Here is a 26804-nt window from a genome sequence, read left to right as displayed (position 1 = left end):
CAGGACTGCAACAAGAAAGACATCTTTCACAACAGAGTATATTTGTAAATATCTATTTTACAAGGCCCTCACGTAAGAACGTGATACCAGACATTTAGTATAGGCCTCATGCCTGGAATCTCCCATAGGCAGTGACAAACAATTTCATAAACATTTGGTCTCATAAGACTTAGTAAAAAAAAACAAAGTAAAACAATAAGTCACATATTTGCCAAACAATGTTTTTCAAAAGGAGAAATCGACAATAGATCGCAGAAGGCAGAAACTGCTGCTTTTTTTACTTTCAAGAGTGTACAGAGTGTTATTCTGGTCACACACTCAGCAGGTGCCCTTCTTTTTAAGAGCTGATAAAACCACAGCTGTAACAATAGTTCTTTATACAGTTATTTATATGTATAATACCTGCTGTAACCTCACAGATCAGAAATGCAACTCACTTCCAGAGTAGTATTTTCTGCTTTTTGTGACCCGGTGTGAATCAACCCACAAGATAAAAATAATCAAGTTCATCTGACCAATAAAACTGGGAGAGAACATTTAAAACTAATCAACATCTGCAGCCAAACTCCCCATGAACACTCCCATCATTTGAAAAGTAAGGCTATGCAACTCACCTTCTGCAACTGATTTTTCATATTATTTCAGTGTTTACATGTCACTTCTTGAGTTGTGTCGTACAGGGCTCTCCAAAGTGTGTGTGTGTGTGTGTGTGTGTGTGTGTGTGTGTGTGTGTGTGTGTGTGTGTGTGTGTGTGTGTGTGTGTGTGTGTGTGTGTGTGTGTGTGTGTGTGTGTGTGTGTGTGTTGCACGTCAAGGGAATGTCAAAAGACAGTTTCTGGAGACATGGTGAGACATGGTGAGGGATGAACTGCAGGGGGCGTCACCCGCTGCTGTGGTTCAGCCCTCGGGCTTTAGCAGAAGCACAGTGGCCGTTAGTGCCGTTTTCTCCCTTGGGAGTATGAAAAGAAGCCTTGGGGCCTTCTATGGGCGTGTTGGACTCCTCCCCTGAGCTGCTCTCAATGTCACTGCGTACATCGTTGCATACCTATAAGACAGATGGTGGAGGAAACAGGATATTATTATTATCTATTTTAATATAACACTTGAGAGAAATGAGCACAATCTACAGAGGTTAGACAAAATAATGTAAACACTAAACGCCCAGCTTTGAAGTAACCTAATTATCATAACGAACACTGCTATAAATTAGCTATTTGAGCCATTTTAAATGGAATTCAACTTCATCTTTTTGGCATCTGATGTTGTGATTTTCTTACAGGTAAAACACGAGACTCCTGTAGCTGTTATAGGAGTTGAGTGTGGAGCGGCTGCTCTAGACTGTACCTGTAAATGGGTGGAAAAGTGAATAATATTTCTCAGAATTGTAGGTAAGGTGTTTGAAGGAAACATCAGTAGTAATAATGTTGAGTTTAAAAAAAAAAAAGTATCTATAGATAGAAAAAGAATGAACCACATGACAAAGTCAAAGTATTAAAATCTTTTACTTAAAGCTCCATTGTGTAATTTTTTAGTTGATTCTTAGCAAAACCCCGTTTGTTCTTTCACAAATATGTGCTCATTCATGTGTAATTACTTCCACCAACTAATCAAATTATTCTGGTACGCGTAGAATCTGCCATTCAGAATCATTCAGAATACATACGAGCGAGTCGCTCGAATGACGGTCGCCATGTTGCGCCTCCATCTTTAAAATACATTAGCCAAAGAGGGACATACCTCCGCCTTTCACGCTTTTCAACTCAGTGGCACTGACTGTGATGAATGCCAGGGAGGGGGAGAAGATAACGGAGTCGCCAATTAAGTTAAAAAGAGAATTAAAACGACAACGCGACAGGTAAAGCAACAAGACCAAAGTTAATATTGGAGTGGCTTTTCCAAGATGGAAAGAGCTCATAAGGAGCAAGGATTTTAAAAGGGACGCCGAAGTTGCCTGCTTTCTTCTCAAAAGGTAATTCTGCCTATTTGTGTAAATTCAAAGTTTTATAGTTGCTTGGCTAACTACAGCGTGGTTGTGCATAACACTAGAACGACGTCTAGGATACTTTTCCTCGCGTCAATGATGAAAAAGGATTGTCTACCTTTTAACAAACATAATCATATGTGTCGTGATGTCCCTGGCAGACAACTCACGTAATGGAGTTGTAACACAGACTAGCTACAGCTAGAACAGCTGCGTGTAAACGATGGAGATACTAAGAGCTCATTTCAATTTAAAACATTCAACAAGTAAAGTACAAGTAAGTCAGAACTGTACAGCTGGAACCACTGGTTTAGTTTAATGATGATTTAGTGCATTTGATTGTGCAGCTTCATGCCCCATTTATTCCTTATTCATGAAAATCACCGGTGTTCACCCATACCACAGGGTTTTGGTGCTGGACAATTTCATCACACTCCTGCCTAATGAAAAACAGTTGGGCATACCTGACATTCATGGCACTATTACCACATTACTCATCATTTACAACTCTCCTCTTACTGCCGTCTTTGTGAGTGGGGTTAAATCTTAAGTGCTGATCTACTGCAACAGCTTTCCAATTTAAACCCACTGCAACGACACTGAATCAGTACAGAAATGGACAGGGCAGATGAAAGATTTTTAAAAGGAATCACAGCAGATGGAGTCAGACACTTACAGCCAGAAACAGAGACGGTAAAGGTCACAAGTGGACAAAGCAAACGGAAGGGAAGCGAGAGAGTATTGGAGAAGGGCTCATTGCACAAAGACAGACAGAAAGACGGGATCTCCCTCTCTCATTCCAGAGGGAGAGGAAACAAACGGCGTCTGCAGAGAGAATGACAGAGAGTCAGGCACAGCTAGGAAAGAAGTGTAGAGGCAGCAAATTCATCACCAACCATAGGTATGATGTGTTTGAATAGACATTCTGGTCATAAACAGATGTCTGGCTGGGACTAATATTATTTGGTGTTCTTCCAAGTTAATGTTGTGAGGTCAAAAGGTTTGGGACATTTGTTAATCTTTGCTTACACAATATCTAATAATAATTAAAGAGTTCTGAACGATGGAAATACTTTTTTTAAGTAGGCCACTTTGGACAGAGTTTAAGATGCACTAAACCTCGTGAAATTACACTCCACTATCAGATGTTTGTACCAGAAAACAAATCAGAAGATGATTATTTATGTTCTAGTAGCTGAAAAACAATTGTTTTGTGCAGGAATAGCTCAGATGTGTCGGATGCCAAACTCTTCAGCAGGTCATTACAGTAAGGCTGCAACTAATGCTTTTCATTGACTGATCTGCTGCATATTTACTCAATTGAGAAAATAACCATTTTGTTAGGAATGTTAGGAAATATTGTTAAGTAACCAATACAGTTTCTGAGAGCCCAGGGAGATATCTTTAAATGTTGTGTTATATTTGACCAGAAGTCTAAAATCCAAATATATTTAATTGACTGTCACATAAGACAACCAAAAGCAGCAAATCCTTACATTTGAGAGGCTGGAACAGGTGAATTATTGTCCTTTTGTTCTTTAAACAATATCAAAATAGTATAAATTATTGTCTAAATGGTTTAAAATTTTCTGTCAATCAATTTATTGTTTAAGTTCCAACATGACATCGCCACTTTCTAAAGCCAAGTGACGTGTTATCTGTACGCTTATGTTTTTGAGCGCCGTATACAGTGGAAGGGTTGGGTTTAGTAAAAGAAGAAAGCGCCCTTTCATACTACTCACTACGGCGTAAATTCACACACAATCGCAAGGTAATGTAAGTCAATGGAGGCCAAACGGCGTTGATACACATGCTAAAAAGCGAGTATGCATCTTGATAACATGTCAAAAATGGCATACGAATTGGCGTGTCATACATACGCCACTTCATGAGATCAGTCTGTTAAGTTCTACATTACAGTAATTCTCAATAATGTGTACTGTGTGGTGGGGACCCACCTTGCCCCGCAGCATGGCTTTGACAGCTATACGGGCTATGAGGTAGAACCAGATGATATGCAAAACTTGAAGGACCAGCAGCAAGAAGTTGAAGAGCCACCAGGACGGGTATGGCCCGACTATGGCCCAGCTCTCAAACATAGTGGAGTTCAGGACCCTGGAAAACAAGGAGACAAATAGATTTAATCTTTAATCATATTATTGACCAGCACTCTTCTAATGAGGCCCATTGAATATAATTCCTATTTGGATTCCAATGGCAACCAAGCAGGTGAGTAACATAGCTCGACTGTAATGTTAAGTGAGTAATTGGTGAAGTCATGTCTTCCTTTAAATCCAGGTGCATGACCGGAGATTGTCAACAGACCCACGTCCCCCCAGCAGAGGTATGGATTTCAGCTGCACCGGCAACACTAGCTTTATCACTCACCCACACCAAGACACTGAATATAGCTGCTCAGGTTACTTCTATCAATAATGGGTTCCCTATTGTCAGTCTCTGTGGAGGTTAAGCTTCAACATCCAGGCCTCTGTCGAGGAACAGTCGCTATCCAAACAGCTCCCATAACCCTAAACATTAGCACACATCTCACATCAAGTAAAATGACGATGAAGCTGCCAGGCGTCCTGGAAATTGCCTCATCGGATTAACTAACTGGTGGTAGTTGCATCACTTTATTTATTGTTATTTCTCACAACAGAGCATGGGGGGGTTTCACCACATTTTCAGATTACAGGTTGTGTGCTGCTGGTCAGTGTTACGAATTACAGCCACAGGGTATTGTGTACTGAAACATCGTGCAATTAAAGAAATTAAAGCACTGTAGGATTATATTGTTTTCTGTGCAAGCATTTGCTTACAAAAGCAAAGCTCAAAAGAAAAAGTTATGCTCATTAGGGATAGTTTTTTTGGCAGGTTGCAGATTATGTGGATCAGCGTTTTATTTGACCTATAACCGTTATTTAATTAAAAAGTGCGCTATTTTGGCTCCGCTACAGCTCTGTGTCTGTCCCACTACTTCGGTTTCACTCACCACTGAGTCTGACTCAATGTCCCGCCCACAACTCTATCTGACTATCTTTTACTGTGTATTATGTTGAAAGTTTCTAATTTATTAAATCGTTGCTTAAAGCATTTAAACAAAGTTTTGTGTTTGTAACGTTCCAAAATCTTAATTTTGATTTAAAGATTTTCATTTTCAATGTAAATGAATATTGGTAATCGGTTTCATTAACTACTAATAATCGCTATCGGCCTTGAAAAACCAGTATCGGTCGATCCCTAATGCTCATATTTGCCAACCTGAGCTCAGCCAACTTCAAAGCTAAAGCTAGATTATTATTTCCTGCAAAAATACAGATATTGCAATGAGCTCTTGTGCATTAATAAATTATTAAATGTTATGTCAGAGTAGTTATAATATTTACTCTGAGGTTGCAGGTGTCACTGAGAACTCACCATACTGGATATATAACTAGTCGTGTGATGAAGAAGGCCACACTAAACATAATGAAGAGGGAGTCACACAAGCGCTGGTACTTGGCATAGTTGGCCAGCTTGGCTGCCTGTAGGAAAACAAAATAACACAAGCAACAGTTAATGTTAAGTTTAATGTAGAGCATACTTGTTTAGCACATATCAACCCTGTTTAATTCCTGGGCTCATACACTAATCTAGTTTACAATTTAGAATCTATATCACTTGGATCTCAGCCAAGAGGACGTGACTGGAAACACTAAACAATCACAATTCATCTCCATTGTAAAAGAAACCAACTGACGGGAAGCCAAAGCCTACTGAACAATATCCTAAGAGGAAACAACTGTATGTAAATGTGAATTTTTACTGTATCGACAGCCGTTATGTTTCTATATCTTCCTTATCTTGCGTTTATTTGTTTAGTAGTAGTATATCAGCATATTAGCAATAGCGTCTGTTCAATATCAGATCTGTAAAAATAGCAAAACAGTGTTCCAATTTCAAATCACATCATACACTAAGTGGCCATGTCATTAGACAAACCTTCCCTTTCTACGCTGTCAGAAAAGCTTTAAATAATATACTAAGTATCAGGACCGGGTGGAGAGGATCAGTTACAGTTTGAGTGTAACTGTAAAATGGCCAGAAGCAAAGTGAAGTACAGTATATTTGATTTGTAGTTAGTTGCTTTAAAACATTGCAGTGCATCTCCAGTGCACTGCATTACAGTAGAGTGGTTATTTCAATACAATCTATCTATTCAATCAACACAGTTTTGTGAGTCCCCACTGTGTCTGACTGACCTCTAGCAGGAAGTCAGAGGCATCGTGTACACACATTACGAGGCTCCCTACTCGCGTCATGTTGTTGACGTAAGAAAAGCTGATCAGGCCAACTGTCGCCAGGTGATGGATGAACATGATCTTGAAGTCCTGTAATGAGAAATGGTGAGACAGGGATGGTTAGCATACATGTTTACTTGTAAAATTGTCTTGTGTTGTGGAGTGTTTTTTTGTTTGGTTTTTACAAATAGTGAACTAGTGGTTCAGACTCATACAAGTAACCCCAATGTTTCGGTTTGATTTTGGATGAAGACTCTTGTTGTGTGTCAAACCCCTCTTTCTCTCCCCCTTGTTTCCTGTCTGCACTGTCACTATCAATAAAGGCAACATGCCAAAAACATCTTCAAAAAGGTCGACACAAAGCATTCGGCAATGCTCAAAATCAAATAACCATGATAACACACAGGCCTTGGTAAATAAAGTTGCCTTATAAGTCAAAATTAATAACCTACAACATTCTGTTCACAAAACAGCAGATCACTGAAACAGCAACAAAAAGAACTGAGATAGACATGTGGTGGACATAAAAGCTTTGCTGACACCAGACAATTGAGTGGTTTATATGTAATACATAAAATTGATACTAAAATCAAGATGATGCACAAAAGTCATCAGATATGATCGGTTGTTTGTTTTTTAAGTGTCTGGCTACAGCATTCTGCATGAGCTAAAGATGACAACACAAATGTTATTAACTCTTAAAATCGAAACCACATTTGCTGTTAGCGTCACTACAGCAAAAGAATGAGGAAAAGAAATGTTGCTTTATGCCGTCTCTCAGCCCCACACATCACACCATTACTAATGCCCAAACTATGTATGCATGTCAACTGTCACAAGATAGTAAGACATGCTGACTATGCACCAAAAGGCCATGCAACAGTGAACATGGCATAATACACAACACATGCACGCTTTAGAGACAACACTTTGAGTGGATATGTGCCGATGCTCTTTAAACTGGAAGTTCTCCTCTCTAAATGTGTAGACTTGCACAGGGGGAGAAGATATAGGTGAGATATTAATAGTGCAGAACAACTGAAGACAAACACACATGCAGAGATGTTAGCAAAGATAGGAGACAAGCATCTGACAGTCAAGACATCAAATCTGGCAGCAGCAGATAGCAGGATGGATAGATAGACAGAAGGAAGGTCTTTGGTAGAAAATGTATTTGGTCTTAAATAAAAACATAAAAAAAATAAATCTCCTAATGCAACATACATTCAGCAGTTTTAATGGTCTACAATAGCACGGCCCCTGAAGAGCACGGTGTAAAATGCCATAAACGTAAATGTGTAAATTTCCAGACTGTCCAGACTGACATCTCCTGACTGTGGGATATTAAATGAAATACTGACGTTCCAACTACAAAAGACTTCGGAGTTTGTAAATTCAGTGACGTGCAACATCCATGTTCATAGAGTCTCTCTAAAAAGGTCTTAAAACCTGACAATGTTCTTCTGTTGACCGGTTTAAATTTGTTTAAGTCACTATTGTTTGCATGAAAACCGGCTCTTTTGCTCGTCTTGAAATACTTTTTAACGTGCATGTTTACTCACTACCTTTGTAGTTTGGTGCAAACTGTAAAGTAATCATGCACCTGAGCCGAGTTAGGGTTGAGAAAGGTGAGAACAGTGACAAATGCCTTTAGGTGTTTCCTTTAGCTTGATGAACACAAATTTACTGAAACAATCAGCTTAACAGGAGTTCCATTTGCCTCATGAAAACGTCACATTATGAAGAACATATATATTATACAGAATGTGAAATCAGGCAAGATGCCTCTTCTCATTCAGCTCCACTCCTACACCCGTCAAAATAAAACAAGACACACTGGCCTACTTTTCCAGCTTTACATTCCAGATCTAAAATATTAAGGATGTTTGTAACTAACTTCAGCTCTAATACACTGGTATTTAGAATAATTTCTGTAATTCTTAAGTTAGGCCTCCTCCATCCTGCAATCACATGACAGTGGGTACCCTCGTGCTGAAATTACAAAGCATTCACAGACGCAGCATTGACAGAAAAAAGCATTCACAGACGGATCCATGCCGTGCCCCCCTCCCAAAAAACAAAAACATGTGACCATCCAAAATTAACACAACTGTTAAGAGCTTATAACAAAGCAAACTTACAATCAAGTTTGATCTTGATGTACTGTGTAATATGCATACATTTCAAAAAAACTTTGCATCACACATGGACACACACACACACACACACACACACATTCTCTGCCACTGCCAAATGAGAACCAAATAGATACATTAAGAAATGTTTCACAGCGAGTGTGTATCAGGAGTGTTGTTCCTCTCACCTTCCTTTTAATGTCAGTGAATTGGGAGAACATGAGTGACCAGTAGAAGGCCAGTTCTGTCACATAGTAGCGGTAAAGACCCGGAGTCATGACCTGAAGAGACAGAGAGGTGAGTTAGTTCAAATAAGAATTGTATTCATTTTTAAAATGTTTCTTTGAACACAAACTATACTGGATATCACACAGTATTAAGAGTGAAAGAATAAAGTGTGTGACCACCACTATGCTCATCACAAAACACCTCCTAGCCCAATAAATCATCATGATAATAAAGCATGAGAAGTCCTGCTGTCCAGTGAATTGTGTCATTGTCTAACAACTGTGTCTTAAATCGGGCTCAATCTACATGATAATAAAGACAGTATATTAACTTGTCAGACTGCTTTTTATGAAACATCAGTTATACAAGGAACAGGAAAAAAGACAGTGAAGTAAAACGGATACTGACAATGCTTCTGCTTTCACGCTCTGTGCCGTTTCCTTAAGTGTAAAGTGGCAGAGGAAAAAAGTCAACAACTGTGGACTGCATAACTGTGCGCCAGTTTATTACGTACAAAGTCATGCAGTCCAATACAATAGCCCTGCAATAAAAGTTTAGTTCTTGACTTTGTTGGTTTAACTAATTTCCGAGGCTGTAGTTGTAGTATTGGATTGCATTAATAGATTATATAGACAAAGATTAGAACTGCATCATACCTGATAGGGATAACCGTACCAGCAATGCCGTGTATCCCACATCCAAGGATACTAAAAACAAATGCATATTAGTTCAGCGCACAATCCATGAGGCTATTATCTTTGGAAATATACCCAGCCAATCAAATATTTTCAATGAAAGAACAAACAATTCTAACAGCTAATTTCTCTTCCCCCCCCTGTTTATAAGTGCTTCCAAGCTTGATCTGATGGTGTGCTCACCTGCCACAGAAACCGGAACCCATAGGTAAAAATGCACAAATAAAATGTAAACCTCCACCTACAAGTAAACGAGAAGGAATTATGATCCCGAAAATAGGGCTGGTTTAAAAAAGAAACAGCACATTAAGAATAAAACACATGGTATGCATCTACTTGCCCCTTCCCTAACCATTAGCAATACATGTCTCCCCACAATCCTTACTCTAACATAACATGATTCTTATTTTAAATATTAATCCAAATCCTAACAACACTTCCAACACACAACTTCCAACAGGCCTCGAAGAAGCCAGAACCAGCCAAAATGTTCTCACTCTTAGATAGCAATGCAGGAATATACACACATAAATACACACACCTGCGCAGAAAACACAACCACTGTGTGCTCAAGCATGCAGAGAGGTTAAAGGGGAACACAATAGGGATTAACCTACATGCTCTCACAGAACTTAGTGTGTGTACTGGGTTTATCTTGGTTCCTGCGGTGTCTGAACCAACGCTGGACCTTTCGCACCTCCCAGTCCAGCTGCTTGGATAGGCCATCCAGATGGCGAGAGTCTGGATTCTGTGTGAAGAGAAAAGAATTAAAGTGCCCAACAAGGATTAAAGGAAATATTGGTTATTATACAGTATCCAGTCCAAGACTTGAGACTCTCAAAATAACTAACTCAATGGGAGCATGTGTAGTCTATATCCACGACGTTCCACCATTTATGGGATTGCTACGGTTCTGCCGGAAATTCCGCTGGATCACGCTCTTATTGCCCGGATGTCCATTATCTTCCGCTTTCTTTATGTTGGAATTTTAAACTCCGGTGGATTTATGAGGACTATGGTTAACTGCTCCTCAGATCTCTGCAGGGTAAATCCAGACAGCTAGCTAGACTATCTGTCCAATCTGAGTTTTTTTTAACGTATACATGTACATGTTCCATCAAAACAAGTTCCTTCCCAAGCCTATTTTGCAGCAGCACCGTGGCTCCGCTCGGCGCTTAGCGCCGCCCATGACGATTGTGATTGGTTTAAAGAATTGCCAATAAACCAGAGCACGTTTTTCTCCCATCCCGGAATTTTGTGTGGACTCACCAGACCCTCCTCGGCAATGCTGTGGAGGAAGGTCTGGCAAAGCGATACTAGAGCATGTGAAGTCAGCAAATACAAAAGTTATCAGCAGAACGTGTGCTTGAATGGTTTAAGTGAAAACTGCAACAATAGAAGTGAGCTATTTCTGCAAATGTTACAATCAGGACAGCAACTATGCTCTTTATGGTTTTGTGGTTAGTTTTTTTGTGTTTAAAAAAAATTTCTTGCTATAATTTTTTGTTAACAAGAAATCTGTTTCGCCTCCTTTAGTGGAATTTCGAACGTCCAAAAAAAAATCTAACCCATGTAAAAAAATAAGTTCCTTTAATCTATTATTTCAGTTTCACCAACTGCGTAACAGCATCTATACTGTTATATTGTGGAGGCAGCATGACCCTCACATGACCAACTCTGTAATAATACATGCGTCTGAGTTGTCAGAGGATATCAACCATTACTGATACTCCAGTAAATGCTTCTTTAAAAAAGGAGAAGGAAGATGTCAAGAAGGAAACCCAACCTTGGTGATGGATGTAAACACCTTCTCCAGCACTGCATTGGGCTGAGCTCTTCGTCCAACACCTGGCTGGATGTGAAGACTCCGGGCACAGGTACTGGCAATAAACCTGTGACAGAGGTGAAAATGGGTGAGATGAAGGGTCAAACAATGTTGTGCACACAAACTGGCTCGCTGAAAGGAAAGCTTACCTCTTTGTGCCCAAGTTTTAAATAACATTCAATCCGTGATCAAATGGATAACCAGGGTTCACACATTCAAAATTGAGAAACATTGTGTCAAATATCTGAAATTTAAACACATTTTAAAGTGATGACTTTTTGACTTAAGGGTAAAGAAAAGCATTCAACGTGTTGACCTCAAGGCTACATTGTGCTTTGGTGAGAAACTGTGAATATAAAAATAACTTTTGTTTGTTTAAAACAACTCCACAGAGCACCTTTAGGTATTGTGAGGCACAACAGCAACCACCATAGTGCTAGTGCCACTACCACTACTACATCAGCTGTCGTCCATCTTCAGGCTCAGGCCAGTTTTGGGTTTATTCAAATGTAATTTACAAACACTTTCACCCTCTCAGTTCTGTCTGTCTCTCTCAGGCTGGCTGTCTGAGTGTCTGTGTGCGTGGTTAATGTCTTACATTATGCTGACTGGCTAACAATCTAATAAAGGATGACATAAAGCAAACGCTTGCTGAAGGGGAGCTTCTCAAAATCTCCAGTGATTGTGGGACATTTACTTCATTATGAGAACATTATGAGCTTGTATGAGCCCTGCCTGTAGTTCTGTTCTGCATTATGACTGAACTGTCCCATTTAGCAGGGAAAGATGTTCTGAGTTTACGGAAAATGTTAATCTGAACAAAATTAGGAAAACTATGCTGTGACGAACAGCTGCCAATTAATGTATACAACGGATGGCTTATTAGCTAGTACTTGCTTTACATAACTGTATTTTCTTTTACTTTCTACTTTTCCCCTAATTCATCTATCCCAATCAGAAAGTTTTAGTAGCTTTCTATTATTTTTATGATGGTAATGCTTCTTGTTGTTTTTTCTATGCTTCCGTAGTCTTTGTAATTGACTCAATGCCATTGTAAATAAGGGTCACCCCTCAATAATCACATTTGTGCTGGTGGAATGCTATGACTTGTTCCATGTAGGCTTATGGCCATAAATATTTCTTTGTAAGAAAGACTTCTTGCATGTCCATACACTTTTTGAGGAAGGCATATATCTCAAATATAACATAGATCGTAACTTGTCTTTAATTGATCTTGCAAAGTTTATTTACTTTTTCTAGTTGTATATACCACTTATTTTATGTATTCTTTTTTTTTTTGTACTATCTATCTGTACTCATTTCATGTCTTGTGCTGCGGCAACACCTGAATTTCCCCTCAGGGGATCAATAAAGGTATATCTTATCTTACCTATCTTAAACTACAAGTTAACATTAAGCAGCAACCTGTGAGTCAGTTGTAGTCAGGTTCAGTGTTATGGGACACATTTTGGTCTCTCAGTGACACATGAGCAGATTGCTCGGCTGCAACTGCGGGTCTCTGTGCAAAGTAATTCACTGACCTTCAAAAACATAGCTTTGTGTTATCAAAAAGCATGACAGGAGAATTAAATAGCAGGGAAAAATTACTTGGTGTCATATATTGTGGATACTTTAAGCAGGTCTTATTGCGTGTTGTGTTGTGGCTAGATTTGTTTGTGTTCTATTTCATCCTTACTGACCGCCAGAGGCAGTGTTTAGCACTGAATATATTCTGTATCGCGCTTGCGCAGGTTGATCATTTATATCAACAAAGTCACCTGTGACCTCGGAGTGACCCTAGCCAAGGTATTAAGTTCCGGTGTCAACCGAGCTCATTCCTACAGAATCTTCTCACGGGATCGCAAGATTCCGAGTGACCAAGAACTCTGGCGGTCATCCAGGATTTATAGAACCGTAGTTACATACGTAACTTTCGTTTTATGACCTTGTGCTGCAGCTCTTTTATCTGACCCCTTGCCAACATCACACGCACATCTAGCAACTACCAACATAGCTTAATAAGTCTGAATTAATATTGCTACTGGTAAGTAACTCATACCATCCTGTATCAAAAACACAATCAAACACTGAACTATCCATTTGAATACTGTTTTATTGTCAAGCAGAATAGAAAAGAGGCTCAATCAATCATTTACAAGGTTGCCAAGTGTGGCTGCTGCAAAAATGTACATAGAAACTCTTAAAGAAAAACATTCCTGAGGTCTTTACCTGTGAAATCTAGTTCTGGGAACATGTCTCTCTAACATAAAGGAAAGGGTCTTTTGTCAGGCAAAAATGTGGAGCTGCTCCACTGAAATGGACATCATAGCACCAAAAACAGTTGTACAAAGTCATTTACCACGGTGGTTTTGTAAACCGCTTCCTCTGGTTCAAACTAAAGGAAGCAACAATAAAATAATGGTTTACCTAAAATGTGTTTCTGCAAGGGATATATATATATATATATATATATATATATATATATACACACACACACACACACACACACACACACATATATGAATGAGAATATATGAATGAGGAAACTCCATTGTCTAAGCAGTGTACAAGGATATGGTTGCTGGTGATGGGAATCTGACACTCAACATACAAAATAGCATGTCCCATTATAAGAAGAAAAAAGAAAAAAACAAACAAAGAAACGCCTTGCCTTTCATCTGACAGAAAACTGCTCACACTTCTTGTCCTCCTTGTTTTATCATCGGCTCAGCTTTTCCTCTTAGCACTTTTTCCTTGTCTTGAAGTGACCTTTAGTTCAGAACAATGACAAGTATGTAGATCGAAGTGGGTGTATATTATTCATACCATCCAAACTAGCAAGTGTACTGAAAGGTATAGTAAGTGATGTTAATCCAATACAATTTTTGTCAAATTCAGCAAATATCTCCTCACGTTCAACTAGCTCTTTATTTTCTGTTTGCGCTAAAGAAAAATCCTGCGTTAATACACAGCCCTGGCTGTGTAAATGGAAAACAAACAGAAAGGAGTGCACGAGCCACAAATTACTATTTTAACCAATCGGCAACAGGCAGCGACAGTTGATGGTAGGGGGGGAGGCAGCATGTGAATGTGCCGGCCAGACACTAGTTATCTGTCCGTGAATGTGGGGGGCGGAGCTTCTGAAATCAATGATCTTTGCGCAACATCGCTTACTGCACCTTTAAACTATATGCATAAAGTTTAAAGAATACAAAGAGTAATTATAAACTTACATGTGATTATATACTCAAAAACAACAACAGGTTCTTTTCTTTTTTACATGGTTCTTTAAATGGCCTTTAAAGAGCACTTTCACTACACATATTAAATGAGTTTCATGACATGGAGAGTAAACTGGTCCAAAACTGCAATGTACTGATGACTCTGTGGCACTGACTGCCTAAAAGTTAGACTGCATAGGTCAGTTTCATGTGACAAGTGGTTGTTGTTGTTACTCAGGGCGATCATTGTGATCCACATTTCACTGGTGCCACTTGAGCATAAAACTCTTTTAATGAGCAAAGCCAACAAGCAGCAGTGCATCAGTGTTTGTCACTTAAAAGATCTGAATGTGATGTAGCTCCTGAATCTGATTCACTAAGAACTGAATCAGTGGTTTGGCTCTAAGTGCCTATCAAACAAATCTCTCTATCAAACTGTTACCCAATCACATGGCTAAAATATGAGCTGATGTGGAACAGATACAAGATGCATATTGTCAAGCGGTTAAACAAGTACAAAAGTTTGAAATTATTATGGTGGAAGGCTCAATTAAAGAAAAACAGTTGTAGTAAATGTAAGGGATATATTAAAATATAGTAGAATAAGTTTATAACAATCTAAGAGGCAATGAAAGAAAAACAGTAAATATAAAAAGACATACATTATAAAATGTCTTTATTTTTACAGTTTTTACAGATATAGGCAACAGTCTAGGCTCCCTTGTAAACACAGGCCTTTCAAATGTATGACAATCAACAGAAATAGTCCACACAAGCCTGAGCCTGCAGTGCTAATCGGCGGATAGCAGCAACAGGAGGGAAAAAGGTGAGAGACGCAAGCTACGCTATTTATGTCAAACGTCAAAACATCCCTGTTCTTTCTCAGATCCTGACCACTCCAACATACACAAAGCCTGTTACCAAGACAGGCTTTGTGTCTGTGGTCTGTGTACATGCACGCTAGTGGCCCTGAAGCCTGAAGCAGCAAAACATACAACCTTGCCACTGGGAAAACTTTCCAGTTCCAGGGCCTAGGCTGAGGCACATTCATGGCACAGTACTGTGTGTAATTGTGGCCTTCATTTGACTTGTGAGGTTTTGAAACAGAATTAACAGTTACATAGCAGAAAGGTGTCTTTGGGGAGAGACAATGCCATAGTATGTGGGTAATAAACAGAACACTGAACGACGAGGTTTGATGCAACACAAACTTTTTTAGGGTTTACCCTTATGTCCTTTAGACAGAGAGAATACCTAATTTTTACTTAATGATGAAACAGTCAAATAGGGGCCACAACAGATTACATGGCAAGCCTGGCTAGTCATAATCTCATACACATCCCAGTTTGTAGTCCTAACACCGTTCAACCCATGACACGGCTTAGAAGGGCTGAGGCTTGCACACACAAAACAGCCTAACTACTCCCATCCACAAAGTTTCTGCGGAACAGCAAAGCAATGATTACGAACAAACAACAAGAAAAGAGGTCTAGAAGAGGCAGGCCTGGTTGGGCTGTTGAAGACAGCCGTCACAAAACTGTCTGCAGGTAGAGGAGAAATCCTGCAGACCAATTAATGATTACATGTGAAAACGCTGCCTGTCTGAAGACACAGGGTGGTAAAATGTGACTTTGATAAGCTAATCAAGAACAAATATATGTTTCATATATGTGAAACTCTTAAATCTCCACCGTGTCTGTAATAGCCAGGACACACCAGCCAGACGGCCGACCGTGGACAGAAAAGCCAGTCGAAACAATCGGTCTCCCCGTGTTGGTCCAAAAAGTGCCACAGAACAGACCAAAGAGACGAGACGTAATACGCCTCCATAGCAGCAGGCGGCGCTAATCTGTATTGTATTGTTTTTTGTTCATTTCAGCTCAGCAAAGGTCAGTTTAAAAGATTTTCGTCAGATTTTGAGAGACTCTAGTCACGCTCATTCCGCTCGCCATTTCCGGGTGAGTCCCGACTGCCCTGCCGCTGACTGAACATGTCAGGTCGGCCAAAATGAACGCCGACAGCCCCCCAGACTGACCACGGCACGGGACACACCGAACAGACTCAAGTCACTGACCTCGCCAGACTGTCCAACGGCCGATTATCGGCCTGGTGTGTCCCGGCCTTAACTCTGCTTCCCGACTGACAAAACTGAATGATCTCATCTTTAGGGCATCTTATCACATACAACCATGGTCTATAACAACACTGTAACAAAGATTAGGCAAGAGATTAAGTAAGGCAGGTTCTGAAGCTTCGAAGACAGTATAACATGAACTTTTCTGAAATTTCAGATTTAAATAGTAGTTGAAGTGACAGTTGAAATACAAATACTTAAAAGGAGATGAAATAGCAGTTGAAATGGAAGTGCTGCAAGAAGATAAAGTCCTACTTTAATGTCAGTGTCGTTTTAAGTGTAACCACTGAAAACAGCCGTCGTAAAATGTGTATGAACAGTGTAAGTTAATGGAGTTCAAGAAGCCGAAGGAGTTCTTTGGTTGTTTATATTGAGTGCACTATGTGCAAACAAACAGCACAGTCTGTTTGGTTTCTGCAGAAAGTAGGAACTCAAGCTGTGGTGTGATGTTTTAAATCAGATCAAATGAGCCAGCCAGTCAGTCAGTGACCGAATTAACTCTCTCTGATAACATCAGTGTGGTTCAGTCCCTCCTCGAGGACAGTCATGTGTTGGAGAGGGACAGACAGTCAAGCTTTGACACCTGAGACAGGTGGCTCAGCGCTGTGTGCATCTCATCAAACACCTCAGACACCTCCAATATCTGTTTGCTCCTTATTTTCAGCCACTTGACCATGTCTAAATTAAACAGACAAAGTCTGACCCTGTGTAAGGAGCCGTAGGTGTCAAGTCTATAAACCATGTCTGCGTGACAAAGAGTCATCACCTGCAATTTACCCAATTCAGATTTACAGGAATATTTTATATTACTCAGGTTCATTTCATCTACCCGTAATGTTAAGAAGCCAACCATGTTGCCTGTGTTACTATATATATCATGTATAACAGTGGAGGTGTAGTCCGTTAGGTACGTTACTCTTTGTTGTCAGACAACTATCGGATGCCATTTATAATACATTTTCACATAACATCAACATTAATATTTGGCTCGTGGCCTTCCATCTAGATACATTTTTGGCCCTTGATATGAAAGAATTTGGGCATCTCTGATCTATACTTATGCGGATTATATGTATAAAATACTCTCTCTCTGTATTGCATATCTATCTGATATAGATAAGAACCCTTTTACAGTTAAAAGAACCGAATGTGAATGTCTCTGTTCTGCTAATCCTGTGATTACCTGACAAATCAAGGTACTTTGTTACATTGATGCAAAACTAACAGAGGTATTAAAACAATAGCTACCTCGGCATACACAGTACGACAAAATCTCTTGAATGATATTTCTATTGTCTCACAGTATATATTGTGATATGCCCACCACTGACTGCAAGTGTATATATTTCTTTGTTTAATCCTATATCTTATTGCTACTGAGATATCCAACAACTAAATCACATCTACAATGTTTCTCTATACACGGAAGCCCTATGCCTGACCTTGAAATGGCTTAACATTGAGCACACAAAATACTATAGCAGTTGTTTACTTAAACAATGAAAGAATGAAAATCATGAAGTAACAAATCCAATAAAAGCTAATTATATTCAATAGCAATAAGTGCCCTATCTGAAGTTTAAGTTTAGGGAAATGTATGTAGTCTGCCATAATATCAATTTTATTGGAGTTAATGGCACTCATCTAATACTTTTATCTTGAAGCTGCATAAGACAGACACAACCTCCCTCAATGCACCAATGGCTAAACAAATAGTGAAACCACTCTATAGGGTCATTCAGTACACTATTTAAAATTTCAGTCAACAAATAAGTGAATTTGGTTTTCCTTTTGCCACTGTCACGGTCAGTACACAAGGAATAAGTGCTTTATTAATCAGAATAAAGATTCAGATCTTACAAATAGAGTCTTGCTTTCTGCAAATCAAATGAGAAACTTGTCAGCAGAGTTTTTTCTTTCATTCCTGTAGTCAGTTGTTTAGCTGGACATCATGGGTTTTCCTCAGCACCCCTATCACCCCAAGCTTTACCAGACCTATAGGCTTAACAAGACACCAAAACTCTTTCGAGGTATCAGGACAAATACATCTGGCCTGTTTGTGACACCAGACTGAGCCACCTACGATTACGTTGAATACCCTTAAAATTGCTGTGTACTTCCACTCTTTTCCTGTATTGTAGACGTAAGGTCGGACTTGAAGAGGGTCAGGCCAGTAATAAGATAACTCCACAACATCTCAACAACAGGCAAATCAATGACAGAAATCAATTGTTCTGGTTTGCCAAAGCATAAAGCCTTCAGGACATCTCCACTTGTGTAGCAAGACATAGACGGACAGGTGGCTGGCAGCCAAGTGTGTACTACCAAGGTGCAGTGTGTGTTTGTGTGTGTGTGTGTGTGTGTGTGTGTGTGTGTGTGTGTGTGTGTGTGTGTGTGTGTGTATTTGTATTATTACTACTAAAATCTCTGCACACAGTCGCAGTGTGGGAAGTCACTTCCCATCAGGGACAAAAAGCTTGTCCCGTGTCATGACACTGTTGTCTTTTTCACTTGAACGCAGCTTAACCTTTGCACTGGACCTGTTGGATTCCTTGATCTTATATGTGACAAATAGAGGTGGCAGTTTCACAGAAGCAGCGGGCTGGCAGCAGTTCCTAGCACGCATGGATGTCAGTTTAGGGCAGCTAAAGACACATAAGCAGACTGGTTAACGGTCAATGGTTACCAAACTAGTCTGGCTTTACCAAAACATCAATGTCAAGAGTTTTGAGGTGTTTTCCGGTAAAATGAATATAAGTTTAGTAGTAACGGTGTTGCATGCACATGAAGTTAGCCCCAAGAGACGACGTTTAAAAGGCAATTTCGAACACACATCTGTGTTTAAACAAGAACTACGGACAATGAGGAAATGGTGGTGTTAGACAAAAGAAATCCCCGAGTTAACACACAAGATGTTGGTTCACTCACCGCTAGCAAACCCATCACTCCTTTGTTGTGAGAAATCTCCGTTAAAAGTAGTTTTAGGGAATTTCCCGCTCACTTACAAGAAAATACCCGACATGAGGGGCGAGTACGAACCTTTCGAAGAGTATCCTGACGGCGAAAATTCCCAAAGCCAGCGGCAAGGCAGTGAACAAGTGTCCAGCTTTGGGGTACTCCACCCCGGGAGCTGGGTCTGCCAGATCCGCCCAGGTTACGTTGTGTGGGAGCCAAAACCTCTCGTTCCAGAACCAGGCTGAAAGAGCAGCCATGTTTAACAGTGCCCCAGTCGCCGGACAGTTAGATTAAATTAGTTTAATATCCGGAAGAAAAGGATGTGTGAAACTTGATGAAAGCCTCCCCTGCCCCTGGGCCACTTGTGGTGATGACTTGCCTCACACTCTCTTCGTCTTCGCACCAGTGTGATGGAAACCAGAGACTTCCCGGTTCACCTTTTCAAAATAAGATTCTCAACGTTAGATTTTGTGTCCTTTTACTAAAAAATAAAAAAATGTTTTAAGATGTTAACTTTTTACGCGAAATTACTTCAATTGGCCTATATAATAAGGAGTATGGAGTATGGATGCATACTAAGAACGTGAAGGCAAATGCTGGACTTGACCTCAGAATATTTTTTTTAAAGACAAAAAGGCTAAATGCCGTGAACTGTTTGCAGAAAAATATCTGACGTAACTGACAGACCGGAAATACGTGCAGGTTTTGACTTGAAAGTCAATCAAGTAGGCTATCAAAGACTTGAGAGTTGACTTGGGCCCTTTTATATATGTCAATGCTTGGGCCACGTTCAGCCCAGGACAAAACATTGCAACATGTTTTTTTAAACTGAAACGGGGGTGCGTGGAACATTGGGTAGGCTATCCGAGGCTATCCTGGGACCATAGACTGTTATACAGTCGATAAACGAGAGACACACCCACCGAATGAGAGAAAAAAATACCTGAAAACCGTTTCACACCATTTCACACCGTTGTGAGGAAAGATGTCGTTCAACCAGGAAACCGTTTAAACATGCCCTTGGACTTGCGCCCGCTTGGTGTTGCGCCTAAAGTCTCAAAACCAGCTCTTCTTCATATTTTCTCATACTTTTTTTTTTTTTTTTTTCAATTTTGAAAGTAAAATAACCCAGCTTCCTGTATGTTATGGCTGTCACCGGCCGGCTTGACACATCTCGCTGCTGCCCTGAGGGGTAGGACAGGAATTGAGGAAGTAAGGCGAGAGCTTTGGCGAGACCGCCCTCCCTCAGGACCAGGGGGCATCCATCCCTGATGTTCCTGTTAGAGGCAGGCTGTTGTCAGATACTTTAATATTTAAGTTATTATACCTTTGTTATAATTTGGGAGATTTTACAGCTTCCGCTCAGTAATAAGAATGATAGGGTATCGTATAGCCTACAACTGATTAGAGTTGTGATTGATGTGATGGCACACCCAAGTGGTCAATGGATGTATTAGCCTACGACCAACATCTTGACCTATACAAGTATAGGGTATTCTGTTTCTGTAAGGGCACCTCACTGATAACCATTATAAATAGACCAACTTATAATTGTTCATTTAAAATATGCAAACTTTAAAATGGAGCTAAAAGTGGCTGAAAAATGTTTTGTGATTTTTGATGGCATCACAATGGCACAATATTTCGAAAAGAGGCAGGGATGGGGCAGCTGCAGCAGTGCTGTCCTCCATCTAATTATAGATGGACATTTACCCCTTTGGAGCACGTTATTATTAGAAATATCACAGGCCAGTTGACTCAATAACTATCCAAGGGGTTTCAGCAAGGGAATCCAATTTTAAACAAGTGGCATATGATGTGACTTCATAGTCCACACATAACTGAGCAACAGAGCTGGTAAAAAATAAAATAAACCCATTTGTGGGATCAAAGAGTATACATTGAGAGTATTTTTGTTCGAGTGTTTTAACAATTAGAATACAGGCAAAGCAGGGAATTTGTAATACCCACAGACCACTTCAAGACCAAAGGAAATAGGTTACCCCGTGTCTTTCATGCTGCCTTTGGCTGAAACGCTTGATTCACGGTGACTTACAGGGACTTAGCAGTGATGCGATACTCTGGCATATAGTGACAAACAGATGGCCGTTAATGAACACACATTGGTTTCTTGCATTTTAACAAAATCCAGAATAAGATCACATTTTCAGAGATATTTCTGAATGAATCAACAATAAAAAATAAACTGGTCAACCAAGTGGGTTGAAAAACACAAGGAAAGGCATTCATAATCACACTGAATAATCAGTGTGCCACACAATCCATACTGAACTACACAGCTATAACTTATGAGGACTGATGCAGGATGTGTGCTTACAGAAAGGTTGAAGTAGGTCTAGAAAATGGTAAAGGTGAAGAGTTTAGAGTGGCAGTCTGACTGAGCTCAGGTCAGATTACAGCGAGGCTGCTGCAGAGTGTGTATGAGTGAATCCTGCAGGAAGACACCAGCAAAGTAAAAAGAACATGAACACAGGCACAAAATCAACACGTTCAATAATTTATTCAAAAATAAGTCCAGAAGAAAAACAACACAATGGGAGTGGTAACTGTTATGTGTTCAGTGTTTTAACAGTGGAAAAATACATGTCAGTAAAAAGGTCATTAAGGCACTTTTTTTAAAGATAATTTTTTAGGGGCTTTTCTGCCTTTAATTGATAGGACAGCTGTAGACAGGAAAGGGGGAGAGAGAGAGGGGACGACATGCAGTAAAGGGCTACGGGTTGGAATCAAACCCAGGCCACTGTGGTAAGGAATAATTAAAAATTCGTATAACTTTTAAGACTTGGAAGATTAATGCAATAATTTGCATTAATCTTATAATTAAAATGTATGTTTCTAATGACTTAAAAAGAAGTTAGTATTTTCTGTAATGTAATAGAAGCAGGTCAACACAGCAGCTCAGGTAAAGCAGGCAACGATGCTCAATTTCTTTTTGTCATTTCTGTTTGAGATTCAAACATGACAGTAGTCAGGATTAGGCACAGTCTTCACCTATAATCACCTGGGTTATACAGTAGTTCTAGTGTAAAAGTCCTCTCCCAACTTCCACCCATTCATCAGTCTGTAACCCTTCACATGTGCTCTGGGTGGTTCTGCAAACAATTGATGAACTCTGTGACTGTGTGGCCTTTGAAGCAGATCTGGTGAACGGCAGTGAAAAGAGGAAACCTGGAAAGGCAAAAGAATGATTTATAAAATGATAGAAATTATTAAAGGAATAGTTCGACATTTTGGGAAATAGGCTTATTCGCTTCCTTGCCGAGAGTTAGATGAGAAGATTGGTGCCACTGTCATGTGTGCAGAGGCAGATTTTGTTACATTTGGAAAGAACAAGGCTAGCTGTTTCCTCCTGCTTTCAGTCTTTGCTCTAAGCTATGCTAACTGGCTGCTACCTGTAGCTTCATATTTACCGTACAAACATGAGAGTGGCACCAATGTATTTCCCAAAATGTTGATGTAAATTTTTCCATAACATGACGTGAATACAATCTAATTTTATTTTCGAAAGCTACCAAATTCTCAGACCTATATCAGTAATTCAAGGAATGATACATGTCCAAACAAGCCACCTGGTGATCAATATTCTCGTAATAATATAAGACAGACTTACTTTCCCACCATGTTTTTTTGTTTCAAGACTTGGTGGACCTCGAATGCAGTCGCTGGACCTTGAAGCTTCTGACCGTTGAGCAGCTCATTCTCTAACTGCTCAATGGTCTAAAACACAGAGATGTTTGGGGTTGTTTAAGTGTTTGATGTTACATTATCATGCTTTTCATAAAAAAAGGGACAGACAGAGATTAATAAAATCTGTTCCTCGTACTTTGCCTGTTTTGGCGAAAGCCTCCCCGATCTTGCGGTTGCGTCCACCGTAACAGGTAGTGATGAGGTCAGCGATGCCGCAGCTCTCCAGGAAGGTAGCGGGGGAGACTGGGCCGCCTGTGCAAAAGACCCTGGCGAAAGCGATCATCTCCATCAGGCCCAGACGAATCACTGCTGCCTTGGTGTTGTCGCCAAATCCCAGGCCATCACAGAAACCTGCTCCCACTGCTACGATGTTCTGCAGCAACAGTAAAAAGGAGATCCTGCTGTTATTGGGTTGCACTTTTTACATGTTGGGGTCAGTACTAATGTATATGAGGAATCTACTGGTTTGGATGAGAAAGCATTGCCTCAAAATAGATAATTTTCATATATTTTTGACAAATAGTCAGCAAAATATGTTAGATTTGTCTCCTTACTGCTTTTGATGTATACCCACATCCTGTGATCAAAAACACAATATAATTATTAGTGATTAGTTTGTAACATTCACAATTTAAGCTTTTTGGATCAATACTGCACCTTTAAGACGAGCAGATGTATCTCTTTAACAGGATATTTTAAAGTTCTCACTGGAAGGGTTTTAAGTAGAACAACCTTCTAAAAACAATGTCTGAATGATTACAGATGTCTCGGCAAATGGTGAATATGAAGATAAACATCAGTAGATGTCTACAAATATTAAACTACAAATGCATTGTCTTGTAAATGAACTTCTTTTGACCATACAGTATTTTTCACCATCACTACTTTGACGTATTTCTAAGAAGCACAGACATGACATTGACATTTCTGATAGTGCTAAGAGGGTGGTGAAAATAAAAAAAGTACATTTGTTTTGATGGAAGAGAAAAGCCAACCTTGAGCGCCCCGCAGATCTCCACAACATCCGACTCCTCCACCACAGCCACGCGGAAGTTGGTGGTCTGCATGAGCTCCTTCAGCATGGGCCCGCAGGCCTTGTCTTTGCACCCTGTGTCCAAACATAACAAATACATCATCACCAGTTTCCATAGTGCAGCACTTAAGAAATGTATACTGTATAAAAAAGAAATATGCATATTTTGTGGACCGAAGGAAGAATAGCTGCTGCTTCGGCCACAGCTAATGGTGATCCTAATAAATGTAATGAAATATTTTAAACTAGACAGAACAATTAACACTGTATTGTTCTGCCAAAACCTTTCAAAATAAAGCTTTGTGTTAAATAGACAAATTGTCATTTTGTCCCCTAATTGTAGGCATCAACATACCGATGGTTGTTTCACAGAACTTCTCCTCAGCGACCTCGTTGGCGATGTTTGCTCCCATGAGGACCGTCATGGTGATGCCCAGCTTCCCTCGGATGACCTCTGAGATCAGCTTCAGACCCTCTGGACCCGCATCCACACCCTGGAGCAGACAGATCACCACAAAATCAACACATGGATATCCCTGTGAATCATTACTTCCCCATTCTTTAGTGCATTGTAACATTCCTAAACCAATGCGTTGACTACATGAATACAAAATGTTTCGATAAGAAAAAATGTTACCTTGATGAGAGACATTCCTATAGCGTCCTTCTTGATGTGGTCTTTAATGGTGTCGCACACTCTCACAATGAACTGGTGAGGCACCACGAAGATCAGGATGTCGGCTCCTTTCACAGACTCAGCCAAGTCTGGAACTGCCAACTGATAAGGAAGAGATAGAAAATATGGTGAAACTTCAGTCATATGGTAGCACCAAACAGTCATCAAAGTTGTTGAATTGTGTTTTCATGCTTACCACATTGGAGGGCAGCTTGTGGCCAGGCAGATATTTCACATTTTCATGGTCCTGGTTGATGATTTCTGTGAGTTTACGGCCGTTCACCGTCTCTTCAAACACCCACATGTTCACTGTGGTGTCAAACTTGTCATACTTGGCTGCGTTGGCACCCACTATCTTGGCAATGGCAGAGCCCCTGTTGACATGGAGACAGCAATGAGCATCCTGGCGTGGAGACAGCGGCTGGTTGAATTTATTGTTTTCCCAAAAAATTAAAATTTAAATGGCCCCTTTTCTTTTGTGATATGTAAATTATACATGGATTAAAAATCTATTTCATGTTTTGGCAGTTTCGGAGTTGCAGTGAAGATTTGAAGAAAAACGTGTCATATATCTAGTCTGGAGTTAGACAGCTTATATTGATTCTCTGATATTCCTCTGGCTGATATTGAATTTTTATTTATTTGTGTATTTTACATAAGAAAATGTTCTTTGCATCAACTATTGCTGATATTAAGGTGGTTGTACATTGACCACTGTGTGTAAAAAAACACACATTTTCCCTTTTTAAATATATAAAGGTTGATTTTAAATATTTCATGGTTCATTTCTTATAGTTGGTTATTGATTTAAAGACAGTGGTGTTTCTACTAATAGTGAACCGAATAAAAAAAAAAAACTTTGACACTTGACCTTTGTAGTGAAGACATTTAGTGTCTAGTTAGTTGAGTTGAATAGGAGAGGAGGAGAGATAGTTGAGAGAATGAGGAGAGTCATTTAAAGACTATAGACTATTGAATGTCTACATAACACGGGCTAAGAGCTGTGAGGAATCCAAATAATATGACATATGTTTATAAAACTCAAGGATTAAACTACCCAAATGTATATAACTTAGTTTAAATTATTTCTCTCAACCAGTAACAGCATTGACATGCTTACATATTAATGCATCAATAATAATTATAATATAATACATTTTTATACACACTGCACTACATTATGAGTATTTTTACTTCTAATACTTTAGTTACATGTTGCTAATAATAATATTACTGCCATACGTTTTTATAGTTACAATTTTGAATGCAGGTCTCTCACTAGTACATTGTGGCATTGCTACTTTAAGTATCTTTAGTATCTGAATACTTCTTCCTCCACTGGCTGACCTAAATGTCATGCAGGCTGAGGGATATCAACACCACATGGCGGCTGACTCAGCACAAATATTGATGAATAATAAAAAGCAGGAGTTGCGTCTTTAATAAAGATTTCGGGTCTGTTGAAGCATCAAAGGTCTTCAGACAGCTGGTGCCAGAAGACCTCCACTCTGCAGTTTATGAACTTTATGAATTATGTTTCTGCTGTTAACAAAGGCCAAAGTGTTTCTTACAGCTTTGCCAACTTTTAGACAACATTCAGACACACAGAGATAAGCCTTCCACTGAGTGTGAAATCTAATCCAAAGAACATAAATACCGATATGATATGGTGACAATAAGCTTATAGCGCAACACTGACAGACTTATCTGTTTAAACACTAAACTGAAAGACATCCAAAAGTGCATTAAAATGAATTCAAACACTTTACGCTTCACTTACCAGTTACCAGAGCCGATCACACAGACTTTCTTCGGCGCTGCCATGGTGTGTTTGACCTTCCAGACGGAGCTGCAACCGGTGCGAAGACGGACTGAAACGGGGACAGTGTATTTATACGGGGCCCAGAGCTGGGGGTGAGGCACACCCTCTCCAG

The 26804-nt window shown here is 39.7% G+C and overlaps 2 protein-coding genes across 3 annotated transcripts; both read right to left on the bottom strand.

Annotated features, from left to right (window-relative positions):
* Window positions 1-20: 20 nt before the first annotated feature.
* On the bottom strand, window positions 21-19876 carry cers5 (ceramide synthase 5). 2 transcript variants are annotated; one of them, XM_039796532.1, is made up of 11 exons: window positions 19538-19555; window positions 13815-13912; window positions 11105-11210; window positions 9936-10066; window positions 9280-9330; window positions 9032-9063; window positions 8584-8676; window positions 6222-6350; window positions 5398-5504; window positions 3939-4095; window positions 21-1044 (listed from the first exon to the last, which is right to left on the bottom strand). In XM_039796532.1, exons 2-11 carry the CDS (start codon window positions 13819-13821, stop codon window positions 880-882), a joined length of 978 nt encoding a protein of 325 aa, XP_039652466.1. In that variant the 5' UTR covers window positions 13822-13912; window positions 19538-19555; the 3' UTR covers window positions 21-879. The 2 variants fall into 2 exon arrangements, with proteins under 2 accessions (XP_039652466.1, XP_039652465.1); XM_039796531.1 differs by lacking the exons at window positions 9032-9063; window positions 13815-13912 and adding an exon at window positions 9502-9559 and having other exon boundaries at window positions 19538-19876.
* Window positions 19877-21955: 2079 nt separating this feature from the next.
* On the bottom strand, window positions 21956-26789 carry LOC120557580 (glycerol-3-phosphate dehydrogenase [NAD(+)], cytoplasmic-like). Its single transcript, XM_039798070.1, has 8 exons — window positions 26651-26789; window positions 25067-25244; window positions 24832-24972; window positions 24550-24688; window positions 24157-24269; window positions 23298-23534; window positions 23085-23191; window positions 21956-22642 (listed from the first exon to the last, which is right to left on the bottom strand). Exons 1-8 carry the CDS (start codon window positions 26692-26694, stop codon window positions 22546-22548), a joined length of 1056 nt encoding a protein of 351 aa, XP_039654004.1. The 5' UTR covers window positions 26695-26789; the 3' UTR covers window positions 21956-22545.
* Between the last annotated feature and the right edge of the window lie 15 nt (window positions 26790-26804).

This window comes from Perca fluviatilis, chromosome 4 (assembly GCF_010015445.1).
Source record: "Perca fluviatilis chromosome 4, GENO_Pfluv_1.0, whole genome shotgun sequence".
Lineage (NCBI taxonomy): Eukaryota > Metazoa > Chordata > Actinopteri > Perciformes > Percidae > Perca > Perca fluviatilis.
The sequence above is the reverse complement of the archived record's forward strand: the minus strand, read 5'-3'. Positions and strand labels throughout refer to the sequence as shown.

Bases quoted from the DNA above. Each gene is read 5' to 3' on its own strand.
- LOC120557580 (XM_039798070.1), bottom strand. From the start codon at position 26,694: ATGGCAGCGCCGAAGAAAGTCTGTGTGATCGGCTCTGGTAACTG. The intron at 24,689-24,831 runs GTAACATTTTTT...TGTCTGCTCCAG, and splicing joins TAGGAATGTCTCTCATCAAG to GGTGTGGATGCGGGTCCAGA. The intron at 23,192-23,297 runs GTACGAGGAACA...TCTGTGTTTTAG, and splicing joins CTTTCGCCAAAACAGGCAAA to ACCATTGAGCAGTTAGAGAA.
- cers5 (XM_039796531.1), bottom strand. From the start codon at position 19,710: ATGGCTGCTCTTTCAGCCTGGTTCTGGAACGAGAGGTTTTGGCTCCCA. The intron at 9,331-9,501 runs GTGAGCACACCA...ATTTGTTTTTAG, and splicing joins GGTTCCGGTTTCTGTGGCAG to TATCCTTGGATGTGGGATAC. The intron at 4,096-5,397 runs GTGAGTTCTCAG...CTTGTTTTCCAG, and splicing joins CTAGTTATATATCCAGTATG to GGTCCTGAACTCCACTATGT.